This window comes from Quercus lobata, chromosome 2 (assembly GCF_001633185.2).
Source record: "Quercus lobata isolate SW786 chromosome 2, ValleyOak3.0 Primary Assembly, whole genome shotgun sequence".
Classification (NCBI taxonomy): domain Eukaryota; kingdom Viridiplantae; phylum Streptophyta; class Magnoliopsida; order Fagales; family Fagaceae; genus Quercus; species Quercus lobata.
Genome location: NC_044905.1, coordinates 91,359,403 through 91,374,844, shown reverse-complemented (window position 1 = coordinate 91,374,844; position 15,442 = coordinate 91,359,403). Strand labels below are relative to the sequence as shown.

Below are 15,442 nucleotides of genomic sequence, written 5' to 3'. Positions count from 1 at the left end.
CTTTTGATTAGTATAATGATGCTTAAACTGATATCCTTTATTGCATAGAAAGAGAGAGAGAGCTATATTATGTCTATTCAGAAAAACAAATACTTAGCTTCCTACTTCTGATTAGTATAATGATGCTTAAATTGATATCCTTTATTGCATAGAAAGAGTCGCCCCCAATACATATGACAACAAATTATGTAAAATTGTGATTTACAACTAATTTGTGTTGGTTATAATTTCATGTTTTTGGTGCAAAACACAATAATAATGGAAATAACACAACGAGAAATTGAATAATACTTCTGAATATTATTAACGTAAAGAAAGAAATTACACAATACTATTTGGACTAAGGTGCGACACTTGCTCTCTTTAAGGAGATTCAAGCCCTTGGTTGGCTAAACTTTGTAATCGGTGCAGACCTTTTCTGACTTGTCTCCCCCAGGATACAACAGCCTAACAAGTGTCGTATGACTAGAACAACCTCTGCACAAAGTGTTCAAGTCCAAAACTCCACCAAAAAGAACACCCTTCTTTGCCAAGAACCTCTCTATTTTTTGTGTGTATATTGTATATTACAGTAACTTGGATTGTGTATGAATGAGTCTATTCAGGCCATTTACTCACCAATGGATATGGTAATTACTTTGAATGGGCTGTTAAGTAGGAGGATCCAAGAGGTTGATTCATTTCCAATTTTTATACCTCCACTCTTTACCAACCCCTTGCGCACGTATCTAGCCCAATATCTGAGACAATTCATGTTAGCCCATTAATCACTACAATTAAAAAGAACAAAATAGTCTCTCTCCTTTTCAATATGAGATTAAATATTTTCACTAACTCCTCATCTTCCATATTCACTCCATATCTTTACACTTATATTGTAACATTTATTCATTTTAATTAATTAATATTAAAATGCTTTAACATGTGTCAAATTTAATTGTAATTCTGTTCAATCTTATGTACCCTGTATTATATGTGGGATTTCTTTGTATAGGTTGTGTGTGTGAGAGAGTGTGAAGACTCAAGACAAATTGAAGATCAAAGGAGATTTCGCGAGTAGCTCGCGAGAAGACTTCCCGCGAAGTGAAGCCATGTGCTCAGCACATGACTGGAATGCGAAGAGTCATGACAGATGGTGACAGCTAGTTTTCATGAGTGTTTCGCGGGTAAAACCTTCCTGAGAGATACTCGCGAAACATTCTATTTTGTCATTTTGTCATATCTGATACACTAGGTCTTTACTCACACTATATATATATAACCACATTACCCACATATTGAGAGGCATGTTTTTCAAAGAGAAAACCCTAATCATTACCCTTGAGAGTGAGAGATTGTTATACCCACAATCTTCTACACAATCCATTGTGGTTTCTTCAACTTCAACCTCTTCATATCCAAATCCTTGAGAGGTTGATAACTTAAACACTTACCACACCCATTTTGAGTATAAAGTGAGGTTTTGGTGCTATTGAGAAGTATTGGAAGAAGCCATTTGTTTGGCGGATGCAATTGGGCTGAATTGCATGATTCGGAGAGTTAGAGAAGACAAGACTTTATCAAGTTAGTTGCTAGCAGGAGCTTGGAGGGCTCAAGTACATGGGGTAAACTAGGTTTGGAGGGTCTTTTGTTATTTGTGTACTCGAACTCATTCTCTAGTGGATCGATTTACTGCTTGGAGGGCGGTGGAGAGGTTTTTCGCCGAGTTCTTCAGTTTCCTCTTCGACAACACATCGACGTGTTATTTTGTCTTTACATTTTTCTTCCCTACTCTTTTAGCTTTCATTTTATTGTTGATATTTGATGAATATGGTTTAGAGTAGTTATATTGTTTGTTCGCTTGCATTTACTCTATTTTGCACTTAGTTTAAGTTAGAGTAAAATCAACCGAGCTGTAATTTTAATTTGAGGGTCTAAACAGCTCTTGTGTTTTCACACAAATTCGAGCTTTCAAATTAGGATCCTCCAAACAAATTAGGTTTATAAAAGTATCACCGAAGCAATCTATGCAAGCCTAAAATCCCATTACTACAATAGATTCAAAAGTCAAGCAAACAAGAATAAGCCAAACCAAGGGCTCCTCAATTCCTAAGTTACTCTCTCAAAGGAAAAGTCAAAGACCAACATTCCAAAACTGAAACTTTCCTAGAGGAAAACGTTTATTTTAGTCGTGTAACTACTTTTTCTCGAGTTCAACGGTGCATAAGCACAAACTTTTTCTGTCCAAGAGTACTCCCACCTATATACGCTAATTCCATGCTCTATATAAATGCTTCACAAAACATGCAAAAGATTCAACATCTTCAAACTCAAGCAAGTATACAAATCTGCGCACATTCATACCTTCAGAAATACAGCATATTCAAAAGGAGAGACAGGGAGAGAGAGAGGAGTGGCCACTGGAGATGCTAAAATGATGCTTCAGTGTGTCTTTGGAGGAAGTATATCAATACACGATATGGAGATTGAGCGAAGGCCATATCATCGCTACTGTAACTGTGCACTACATAATTTGAAAGATGGTTCCTCTAACTCTTGTTCCCATCAAAGGAATATTTCATTCCCCAAGAAACAATCACAGGCCAAGTGCTCCTTGTCCATAGCAGCTTCCAAATCCTCTTCTCACTCCTCTCTTCTCGGTGAATTGTCGAACAGAAATGGAGAAGATACTAATGTGGACAAATTTGTCAGAGGTTTGATACAGCTCAATCAGAAGAATGAGTTAGGAATGAGAAGCTATTTTATATATGGAAAAGTTAATAGATGCCCTAAGGACATTGGTTTAGAAAAAAAATTTAGAAACTTTTTATGGAAAAACAAAAAAGCAAGACTTTTTTGACATTTTTTTTTTTTTAATATTTCTCATGAAAGTGGCATTAAAACTTTCCTAAAATGATCCATTAACAAATGTCCTAAGATACCTGTTAACAGAACCCTTTTATATATTTTTGTTTTTTTATTTCTAGTTCGCCGGTGCTCCTCAAGATAAGGCTTGAGGAATGAATGCATCAATTTCCTCTAGCATCAACTGTACATTCTACCCAAGTTTTATGTAAACATTGTCTTCACTGTTTTTTTTTTTTTTTTTTAATAATTGAAAAAAATTATCTGCATGCAACTAACAATTCAACTTTAAGTACATATGCCCTAGCTTTCTGATTTTTATAGCTCAATCTGCTTGCAATGATAGTACAACTAACACAGTATAGAGGGTTTATGTTTTTGGGCAATCTGATTTTTATTACTCAATCTGTCTGACATACTTCACCGGACTCCATTCCCTGCATATATAGCATTGTCCATTGTGCTCTCTGCTGCAGTACTTATGCACTGAATACATAAATAAACATAAACCTGTAACCACATTTATTTATTTACTTAACTTTCTCCCTTCTTAGTGACAGTACCTATAGCTTGGCTATTAAGGAAAATTATTACTTAGTTCAGAATTTCAGCTGCCTGGGGTTTGGGTAGGGTGGAGAGTTGCAGCTGCATTATTAGCTATGGACGTTTTAATCTAGAATAAGTTTATCTTCAAAAAGTTCTTAAGTTTTAGCTGATATAATTTTCACATTTTCTATTTTCTAACATCCCTTTCATTATTTTTTGTATATCCACTAACTTCCCTTTCATTCAGATTGTCTACAAGTATAAGGTAGGTAAAGTCAAATTTTTCATTCAACAATCTTGTGTTTAGGAAAAATGTTGAAAACACAAAGAAATTTAGGCTATATAACTAATATATCAACACTATAGAATTAGGGGTTAAATATATGTATATAAGGGAGAGGAAAGAGAACAAAAAAAAAATATAAACCATAAAAAGTAGCTTTGTCAAATATCTTTCAGATAATGAACAACATTTGCATTTGCCAATAACATCTTAATGAGATGAACAAGAACCAGAGATATGATGGCAGTCCTGCAGCATTCTGATAACAGACACACAGACACACACACACTCTCTCTCTCTCTCTCTCAAATCACTAGGTCTCCTCTTCTTATTCCTAAAATTTTTCCATCTGGAAAGAGGAATTGGTTTCCAGATAGTTACATTTCTTCTTTCCTGCTCAATGGAGAAACCGTACAACATCTCATGCTCAAGACTTGTTCACTTGCATCCATCCCGACTCACAATAACATGGGGCATTTCTTCATAGGGCAAACCTAAAAATTATTAATGAGGTGACCAGTATTGGCCCCCATACTATGCTGAAATCAGGATCAGGATGGAATATGAACCCTTCATCTCAATTAAAGTAGAAACGAAATAAAGTAGATTAATTTCAATCTATATACCTAGCAGAAAGCTGAGAGCAAGAAGCACTTGAGAACCCAATATGATCCCCAACTTTAGGTGATCCCAATGGAACCATTCTGAAGTACTCAGTACAAAGTTGGAATTTGGAGTAGCTAAGTAACCAGAATGCTAACATCATGCCCCAAATTAGCTAGGTTCTACACTACCCTATACCTGGATAGTTTATATTTATATAGCATCAGGTCTGAACCATTACTAGCATGAAGCAACCAGTAACATCGACTAAACTCATTTTCCCCACATTTAGAATTAAAAAAAATATAAGATTGTGCAGATTAATTCTCAACTTAGCATGCTATTTGAAAATTTGAATGTAGCAAATATTCTAAATTACGAATTAAATTTATAATTTTTATATTTTATATAACTTGCTCCTCAAACAGAGAAAAGGGCAACATAGATATTGCATCCTATTTTTTCTTTTTCCAAGAGAGAATGATGTTTGATGGCAAGATATGCTCCCAACAGCACTGGCTGCCAAAAAAATATATTTGCCATTTTCCTTGCTTTCTGTTTGAAATTCATTTAACAACATCAAAAATGCAATATTTTAACAGCGAGCAAAACATTTGATCATTGCACAAAAGATAACACTTGTAACAATTCCGGGCAGGAAATTAAAACAAAAAACAAAAATACAGCTAATCACAGCTTTTCTATGACATATCATGCAAGATAAGTCAAGAATAAGATGATGTGACTCGAGTGATTCAAGAAAGCACAGCCTACAAACACCCAAATATTTAGTAGGCCAATTTCTCATTCAGCATTGCTTAGAGAGAGATACAGTAATTTTTAACTAGACTTGAGGAATAATAACATAATGCAATTTCCAGCACCTCTGCATAACATCGTATATCAAACAAAACATATTGACTCAAACTTCTAAATTGAATCTTCTTCTTTATTTTTTTATTTTTCAAATCAATTTGTAAAAAATTGAAATACAATTTGACTTTGATAAGTGAGACACAACAGTTGTTTGAGGATGTCTAACTGGTGAGTGGTAACACCCAAAAAAGAGTTCCAATCTGTTTCATTTCTCATCTTTACATTTTCTTAACATTACAATTTTATAGTTTTTACTTTTCATATTTTTCTAATAGCAAGAAGTTCTACTAGAAGGAGGAGAAACCTCATCACATACACAGGGTGTACATAAAAAGTTTCTCCTAAAGATTACATGAGAAGAGTTAATATTTGACTGTCTTATATCCCAGTAAATAAGAAGAAAGCAACAAAAAGAAGCCTTACATGCCATGCATTTTGCTTCCAGACTTTTTATTTTTGATTAGTACAAATCAATGAACCATTTGTTTCTCCTAACGTCAAAACAACCAAGTAGACATATACATAGAACCAGATTCCCACAAAACTTTCTTACTTTAATTCTATTCCTTTTCGAGTTAAAAACATAGGTAACGTAAACAATTTACATCATAATCAAATATGCATACTATACTGCCAATTACTCACCTAGGTTTGAAACTTTTTTTATTTCCTTAGATTGGCAAAACTAGGTTTGAAATCTCATAATTCAAAGGGGGTATACATGAAATCCCTAGACCACCACCAACTGCTCAGCACAAATAAGAACAAGTGAACAACAGCAATCATGATGATAAAATAAAACCAAGCTACAAATTGAGCGCCTAGCGCAGGTTATTATTCCAAGCACCAACAAGCCGATGTACGTACAAGTGAAAGACCAGCCCAACATCATGGTCAAGCGAAAACATAGTTAAGACAGATTATATGTTAACTTTTTTTTTTTTCTTTTTTTTTTTCATGTCTTAAAAGTGACCAGTGGGACTCTTACAGATCCTTCATTGCATAGATATAAGCACCCATATCACACATAACAACAAAATTGCATCCCTTCTCAAAAGTTAGTTGGAAAGATACAACACTAGAGTAATCTATACTAAAACCCTACATCTAAAATGAGTTCCATAATAAGCAAGACAGAACAAGCCAAATTATTTTTGTGTCTTCTTAAGAATATTTCTGAGCTTAATTTAGGCACCAGAATTAAGACCTGAAACTTCCTAGGGAAAATCGTTTGCCTTTGTTGCATAATTACTTTGCCAATAAGCCTCCAGACAAAATTTCTCTCGACTTCTACTGGGGAGAACCACACAGACTCTTTTCCCTCTTTATTTAATCCAAATTACCATTCTTTAACCTCACCTCTGCTCTATATAAATGCTTCAGAAAGCATGCAATGGTTTCAAAACATTCAAATTCACACGTTAAGAACCTCCCCTCCCAAGAAAGACACATGATTGGTAAGAGAGAGGAGATAATGGCCACTGGAACAGCACAGATGATGCTCCAGTGCATCTTTAATGGAAGCTTATCGATGCAGGACAAGGAGATAGAGCGGAGGCCATACCATCGTAACTGCAGCTTTGCACTGCACAAGTCAAAGGGTGTTTGCTCCAATCCTTCTCCTCAACAAAGCAAAAGTCTGTTTCCCAAGAAACAGTCATGGACAACCTATTCATTGTCTACAGCAGCTTCCAAACTCTCTGGTCCATCATCTCTTGTGACAAATTGTTAGTTAGGAAACAAAGAAGATGCAAATGGGACCCCGTCACAGAAAATAAAGTTTATTGGATCCTTAAAGCTTGACACAGCTAAGTTATAACAAAAAGGTTAGGAAATGAGAAGCGAGTCTATTGTTCCTCATTCTTTAGTTTTCCTGTCTTACAGAAATTGCAGAGTGAGCACACGGGTTTCTTCTACTGTCAATCATGTCTCTATTTTTTTTTTTTTTGGTGGGGGGGGGGGGGGGGGGGGGTGTCAGAATTCTGCAATATTGTATTCTAATTCAATTTCACATGGCCCTGTATTGTTGATCACAACACTCATTTTATTTGCAGTGACCCTTAATACAACGCACAAACATTATTTTAGGATGAAGACCTGGGAACATAGTCATTAATATGATTCACATGTCTGGTGCTTGTTTGTGTAAATAAACTCATTCTGAAGAATAAGAAATAAAGGTAAAGTCATAGGAGATTGAGAACATATGAATCTCTGCATTACATTATGAAGGGAGTGCATCATGTATTTATATACATACAGACTCAATGCTCGGGCACCTGCTAAAAGAATAACCAAGTTTGTTAAGCTGAAAATTACACCTAACTGCCTTAACCACTCTCAGTTATATAAACCAACTTATAACAACTTATAATTACTTGATAACTGGATACAGCACTGGTTTAATAGCTTGATAATGTTGGCATATGCAGAATTTTTATTGATAAATAGCAATGGATTACAAGGTTTTGTGATGCAGAGCTGCTGCTCCTGCACAATGCTAGGCAGATTTTTCTGATCTGCATAAACCAGTACAATAGCACTAATTTATACTTGAAAGAGCCTTCTAGACTTCTAGATACAAGTAACTGACCCTTAGGAACACACAACACCAACAGTTTATCACCCTGAAATACTAACAGCCATCATCTAGAAATTTCTTTATTAAAATTACAAATTAATTTCTAACAGATAAGGGTTGAACTTGAAAAGAGCAGATACTGCTAACAGTTTGCAGACCTCCAATTTTTGCTTGTAATATATTTACTGGAGTTTCTATAGCTAAGCACATAAATTGTAACAAACTTCACGGTTCAAACTTGACATTGTATAGAATACATCTAAGCTAGGCTACTGCCAGGTACAAAACTTTGGTTGTTAGGTCCTGGTTCAGTGTCAAAGGAATTCAGCACTTCACAGTGCACCAAGGTGATTTTGGTCCCAGGCCTTGTACACTCAACCCCAGAAAAGGCACGCGCGCGCACACACACACAGATAAGAGAGAGCACCGATATTCCACTGAACCGCACTACTAATTGTCACCTGTGACCACTTTCCCCTCTCGTTGAATACATCCCTGGGATTTGTGTAGGCTGGAGTAATAGGCTGGTTCAAGTGGATGTGTGCTATAGCCTATGGGTTCCTTCTTTAGATGTTCTCTTCTTTCTTCTACCTCAATGCAGAGATAGAAACACAGCAACACAAATAAGAAAGTTGATCAGGATTTGTATATATATTTACAAATGTTGACAAATGGCTACCTCTATTGTAGTAGTGATATAAACAACATTACCCCTCATCTACCAATCTAGGCTTGATCTATTTACAAATAAAAACAATTACAGAATTAGGATGAAGAAGAATGTTACATTTTATCATCATACAGAAAGGCCAACCCTCAAAATGGAAAGACCAGTAACTCAAATTGTGTCCTAAGACAGGCAGAAAACTGGGAGAAAGATGCACATTTGTTTGGGAAAGCTTATTTTCATTGGGTTTATTGTGCTTAAAAATAAGCTAGCTAGGCAAAAGTACATTTATACCTAAAAAAAGTAAAGCATTAATATTGTACATAAGCTAAATAAACAATTTAATATCATTCTACTGCTAATCCAAATGAAGCCTATGCATATAAGATATTTTTGTATAAGCAAAAGTCAATCAACATGGTGAACGAAAAGGAGACCGTTCTGCACAGTTCACTAAATAACCTATGTTTTATGAAATGCAAAGATATGTAATGGACCGGTGTTTAAGATCATTCACTTAAATCAGAAAAATGTTACATTGAAATCACTTGGGTAGCACTTGTAATCATGTGGCTCCTTAGTGAGTCTGAATCATTACCTGCATGATTCACATGATTACTGGTGCTACCCAGGTGATTTCAGTGTAACATTTTTCTGATTCAAGTGAATAATTTGAAACCTAGTCCATGACATATTTTTGGGTTTCATGAAACATAGGTTATTTAGTGAACTATGCAAAATGGTCTCCTTTTTGTTCACCAGTAATCATGTGAATCATGTAGGTAATGATTCAAACCCACTGAGGAGTCTGAATCATTACCTACATGATGTGCTCAGTATTGTGAATTGATTCTCCCATTTCTAACATGACATGAAGCAGTAAATTTGCCATGATTAATTTTCAGACTACCCAGCACATTCCAAATATAATGATTCTCTAGAAATGAAATAGTTTTGGTACTAAGCAATATAATCACTCTTTGTTATAATTCTTGCTAATGTGGCAATATAATAACAAATCAATTATTAAACCTATTAACAGAACACATTCCAATATAATCACCCTCCGTTATAATCCTTGCTTACATGCCTAAGTTCTACAGCCATGTGGCACTTCATTATAACGGCAAGGCTACATAAAGACTAACTTGGTACGTTTTTAATTTTTTGAAAACTAAATAAAACTTTTCAAATTTTAGGGAATAAAATAGAACCTGACCTAAATTTTAGGGACCGATAGTATATTTTCACCTTTTAGTATTACTACTTTTGTTAAATTAAGCATTTAGCCTGAACATTATTTTATGTTTTAGTTCACCAGTGCTCTAATTGTGGAAACAAGCATAATCTTTTCTCACATTAAAAGCATCAGTTCAAACAAGAGTTCAAGACCAAACCAAGACAAAGCACCACTGCTGGCACTCCACCACAATTCCAAAGTTGCATCCTCTCTCTCTCTCTCTCTCTTAACACTAAAGTCTACAAAACAGACAACAGAGAAGCATAATTTATTATCAAAACTTTTGTTTAACGAATTACTTGGCCTTAACATTATTCTATGTTTTTGTTCCCTTGTGCTCACTTTATCATTTACGAAAACAAGGACAATGTGTTCTCAAATGTCCATCTGGAGGTAGGGATATATTCTTGGAATGAGGAATAGATCAAACTAGGAGGAATACAAAATCAAAAAAGTTGGCAGCAATAAAAAATGCTATTGAGGACAACAAGGACTTGAATCCAATGAAATAAGTTGACCAAAATATTTTTGTCTAAGCAAATTAAGTTAAAACCCCATTTTGTACAATAAGATCCAGAGCCAAATCAAGACAAAACTGCTACTGACCTTAATCCTAAATTTGTATCCCATCTCTCTCTCTCTCCCCAAATCAAGACAAAAACCCAGTTGCACAATGGCTTGGAAGTTTCCATATAACAGAAAAGTAGATGTACAATCATTACTGCTTAGAATTATTTAAAAGAAAGGGTATATTTCCAAGTACTAGGATTGCACTCCTCGTGCCTTTTTAAATGAATTTTTTACTTGTAAAAAATTAAAAGAAAAGGTAGCACAAAAAAATGCCATTCGAGTATTCAAGACATATATGATACAAATGTTTTGTCACTTTGATTTGCATTTTATTCCAAGTTTTCGATAGCTCACAAGCCATCAAATTTTTTATTTTTATTTTTTAAATGGATAATTCGTTCTCATTTATTCAGATAAAAGCAGGTATTTATTGAAATTGGAATAATTTAGAACTGTGAAAAATCTGAACATCACTTTTTTTTTTTTTGGCTAAGAAAAAAAAGAGTTCGTAAGTGTAGTCAATGCCCGGCACTACTTAAACCCCCGCTTTGCATTATGGTATAGAACCACCTGGGCAGTAATTAGGCATACTACTACCCGAACACATAACTCCTGAATTTTAGGTGTGATGGGTCATAGGGTCACCAGGGCTAGATTTCCTGATATTAAAAAAATGCTTGCATCCATTACCCATAAACCCAGATTCGGTGTTCCATAAAAGTAGAGGCCAATTCATCATGCATAACAATATGATGATAAATATTAGATACCCTATCTACTGAGACAGAGTAATCAGTAATTGATAGGACCTTCAGAGGAAACTATGCAAAAATCAAAATTCCAATCCGAGCCACCCACCTGTCCCACCCTCGTCCCGAAATTCAAAATAAAATTTCAACCAACACAAAGCATCGGGTTGAGTTGATTTAGCTTCATAAAGTTTATGGAGTGAATACACACACTTGTATGCAAGTAATGAGCTTGGCCCGCAACCTAATGAGTATTGAGTGCTCTCACAACTGAACTCCCCTCAATTTCAAAATGGGTTATCGAAAGTCAACTTAATTTTAGATGCGAGATCGCAAAGTTGACCAAGAAATGAGATTTGGTGAAGATGTTGGCTAGTTGGTCATGCCTCATACGCATGGGCTTGTGTGGTTGGTATAAGTACAAGATGCTTCTAACCAAAGGAACTAAAATAGTAAAATTAACTTCTTTTTTTTTTTTTTTTTAGTTATGAAAATTATATTATATCAATCACAAGATGTCATCTTATATGTTATTTAAAAAAAATTAAAAAAATAAAATTTTTCGTATGTTTGATATTGTTTTGACTAATTGATATTTTTTATCTTTAAAAGTTTGAGATTGATTTTATATATTTTGGTCCCTTAAGTTCAAGATTTCGTTTTTGTCCACCAAATTTGATTTCATGTTCAAAATAGGCATTCGGTCAATCAATTTTTCGTATGTTTGATATTGTTTTGACTAATTGATATTTTTTATCTTTAAAAGTTTGAGATTGATTTTATATAGGCAAGATTTCGTTTTTGTCCACCAAATTTGATTTCATGTTTGTGATCTTTGTGATTTTAGTTATTAAGTGCAAACAAAATGACATTGTTTCTTTTTTGATTTTCCTATCTCTGAGAACATTTATATTATCATGTGTATAATAGAATTTACACAATTTTGTCTAAAAATAACTCACATCAGTTTGTGTATAATTGTGTAAATTACAAATTTGCTACAATAACTATATAAATTTATATTGATACTATTTATTTTGCATTTAGTTGTTTATTTTTTTTTTTTATGTATCTTGATGACAAAATAAGAGAGTGGATGGAGGTTATTGTGTGTGAAGAAAGAAAAAAAATTAAAAAAAAAATCAAGGAAAATTGATATTTTAATAAAATGTAGTGTAAACTGTAAAATAATCTGATGTGAAATGTTTTAAAAAGTGAGTATATAAAATAGAAAAAGTAAGTTGTTATATTAAAATAGAGAGAAATTTTTGCAACAAGATGAGAATGCTCCAAAGCCATATACTGTAATAGTTATTGATATGTACAAAAAGAATATTTTGAATACAAAATCAGATTTTATAGAAAAAAATTAAACCAAAAATGAAAACAATGCCACACTTGAATTAAAAAAAAAAAAAAAAAAAAGTGTGTAAGTTTTAGAAGTTTAGAACTGCTCATATTCTATCCAAATTGTAAATGTGTAGACCCCAATCATCCAGCAAAAACCCATCTCCCTCTCCCTCCCATCATGATTCCCATCCACAAACAAAAAACAATCTCCCTCCCATCATGTTCACTCCACCATCATGGCCCCCTCCTTAACACTCCGACCCCAACTCCTCCTTTCCCACCACCACCACAACCACCACCCTCCTCCTCTCCACTTCAACCCCATAATCACTCGCCGCTCCCTCCTCCTCTCCACCACTTCACTCTCCTTCACAACCACTCTACCACCACCACCACCACCCTCACTAGCCTTAGCCTCTCCTCCACTTGACACCACCATCACCGACCGTGTCTTCATGGACTTCAGCCTCTGCCCCACCACTTTCCTCCCCAACACCAACCCAACTCTCTCCCCCGACCCCTCCACTCCTCTCTGCACCGAATCCTTCCTCTTAGGCCGCCTCATTCTCGGCCTCTACGGCCACCTCGTCCCTCTCACTGTCTCCAACTTCAAGTCCATGTGTTCCTCCACTTCCTCTTCCTCATACAAGAACACCCTCGTCCACAAAATCTTTCCGGGTCAGTTCTTCCTCGCTGGTCGCCAAGGCCGCCGTGACAAAGCTGAGGTTCGCCCACCTCATGACTTACCTCGCAACACTGAGGCTGTTGAGTCCAAAGCTTTCTTGCTCCCGCACTCGCGTGCTGGTGTTGTTTCGCTTTGTTTGTCTGAGAATGATGATGATGAAGACATTAAGTTCGATCCAAATTACAGAAACGTTGAGTTCTTGATCACCACTGGACCTGGTCCTTGTCCACAACTCGATAACAAAAACATTGTTTTCGGGACCGTCCTTGAAGGTTAGTTTTTGTGCACATTATTATGATTTTTAATAATTCTCTTGTACTAGTCTATTAGAAATGAACTCTTTTGATATGACCAAAGATATATGGTTGGTGTTTGGTCAAGCTTCGTGTTTTGATAATTAATTGACAGAATTCAATTCAGGGGCTAGTAATTTTTGTAGGGGTAGCTATATATACATAATACATTACCATACCGATTCACTGGAATGTTATATAAGGCCATTGCCTCTTGCTCTGTATGGTTGTGAAGTTATTCAAGTTAAGATTGATGCTAGGACTTAACTACAAATTCATGAGATAAGTGATGTTTCAACAATCAAAGAATATAAATGTATACATTTATTTATGTATCACTAATCGCTTTCATTGTCATTTCGGTTTGTAAGTCTTTTGTGGTAAAATTGGTAATAGTTTTAGCATTTCCCATGTGTTAATTAAATCAGTACTTTATTTAAGGCATCTGTCTCAAAAGTCTGTTTTTGGAACAAATATCGCATGCATTTCTCAGTTTTGGTGTCTCTTTTGTCCTCCTCAGAAGTTCAATGAGTATATAGAAGTTTGAAGAGCTCTTTTGTAATATTTGTCTAATGAGGCATGATGGTTTTATGTGAAAAATGGTTTTGTGCCTCTTATCACCTTTTGTGGACTGTTTGGAGTGCATCAATGATCTTCTTTGTGGTGCTAAGACATTAAAATTCTGTCTTTGGCTTATAGTATTACTGGTATACGTAGCATAGATACCCTGATACTAAAAGCAATAAATACTGCACCCAAAAATTCAAAAAATTTCTCATAACTAACAAAGTGACATGTTGTGATTGATGTACAATAAAAGTGATGTTAGTAGTATGCCCATGTGAAAGTGATGTACCAATCATAACTTTCATCTCAATTTGTGAAAAAACTTGTGTATCTAAGATTGGTCTAATAAAAATGTCACTGCTTTCTTTAAACATGTGACAAACTCCTAGATTTGGTGATTCTAGCTTTCTGGTTCACTAGTACATGGCAGCTTGTAGCATGTAAGAGTGATATCTGGAATGTAGTGCACCCTGCATATAGATAAACACCTTCCCCATCATTACATATAATTTCATGCATCTACAGATCTCTCATCTGTTATGCATTGAACTTTTGTAATTGAACAACAAATTAAAAAAATTCTGATTAATGAGATTTCATTTTTGGGCTTAAAACCAAAATTAACTCAGTGGCACAAGCAGAAACTCAAACATGCAAAGGATCTTCAAAGCAACAAATTGTAAATAAAAGTATTTCTACTGTATTATCATCTAGTGCATGACTAACCTCTCAGCTGAACTGTATGCCAGGTTTGGATATTGTGGCAGCCATAGCCTCCATCCCTACATACAAACCAGGGGAACGAATTCGCCAATTCAATGACTTGGCCAAATTTCTTGGAGATGAAAGAGCCCAAAATGCTCGTGCAATATGGAACAGGCCTCTTAAGACTGTATATATCAGTGACTGTGGAGAGCTCAAAGTGGCTAAGCCTTCCCTTTCTCCTACTCTACCTTAAAACCATTATTCACTAATTCAAGGTCCTTCTGGTATCTACTAGTTAATTTTCTTGTACGTATATCTATTCTTCCTGAATGGAAACAAAAGAGGAAGATTTTTGTACTCGGTTTAATTCATTAAGAAAAAGGAGACCACAGTTCAAAATTCTTTAATTTCCTGAATGCAATTCATACGCAGTGCCTATTAAATGGAACTTGGAGGTGAATTGTGATTTATAGAGTACGTTTGTAGCTCAGACATCATGCTAATGTTTTGCCAGTTACAATGAAAAAGTCTAATAGAGAAGAGGTAGTTTATTTACTTACATATTCAACAAAGTGCCATTATGCACGAACATGTTTTAACCACCGATCTCATTGACTGGGAATTTCTTTTTAATCTTCTATCATGTTATGGCATTTATGGAAATGTGTAAATAATCTTTTAAGTTTATGGGTGAAGACAGGTTTAAGACTTTCAGACTATAGGTGGCTTCTGAGGCTTTGCTTTATACTTCCAAGTTTGCTTCTTGATTAGTACCCTACTAAGCTTGGTGTTCAGAAGGCTGAATGACCAAAGTTTTAACTTTTAAAACTCATCCTATTTCTACAGACTTGGTATAGGCCCAATGAGGTGGAGTAAAATCTCA

At 35.1% G+C, this 15,442-nt stretch overlaps 1 protein-coding gene across 1 annotated transcript; it reads left to right on the top strand.

Moving 5' to 3' along the window:
- Nucleotides 1–12,445: 12,445 nt before the first annotated feature.
- Nucleotides 12,446–14,966, top strand: LOC115977169 (peptidyl-prolyl cis-trans isomerase CYP28, chloroplastic). The gene is made up of 2 exons (XM_031098864.1): nucleotides 12,446–13,266; nucleotides 14,604–14,966. The coding sequence occupies exons 1-2, from the start codon at nucleotides 12,546–12,548 to the stop codon at nucleotides 14,810–14,812; spliced, it is 930 nt and encodes a 309-aa protein (XP_030954724.1). The 5' UTR covers nucleotides 12,446–12,545; the 3' UTR covers nucleotides 14,813–14,966.
- Nucleotides 14,967–15,442: the final 476 nt, after the last annotated feature.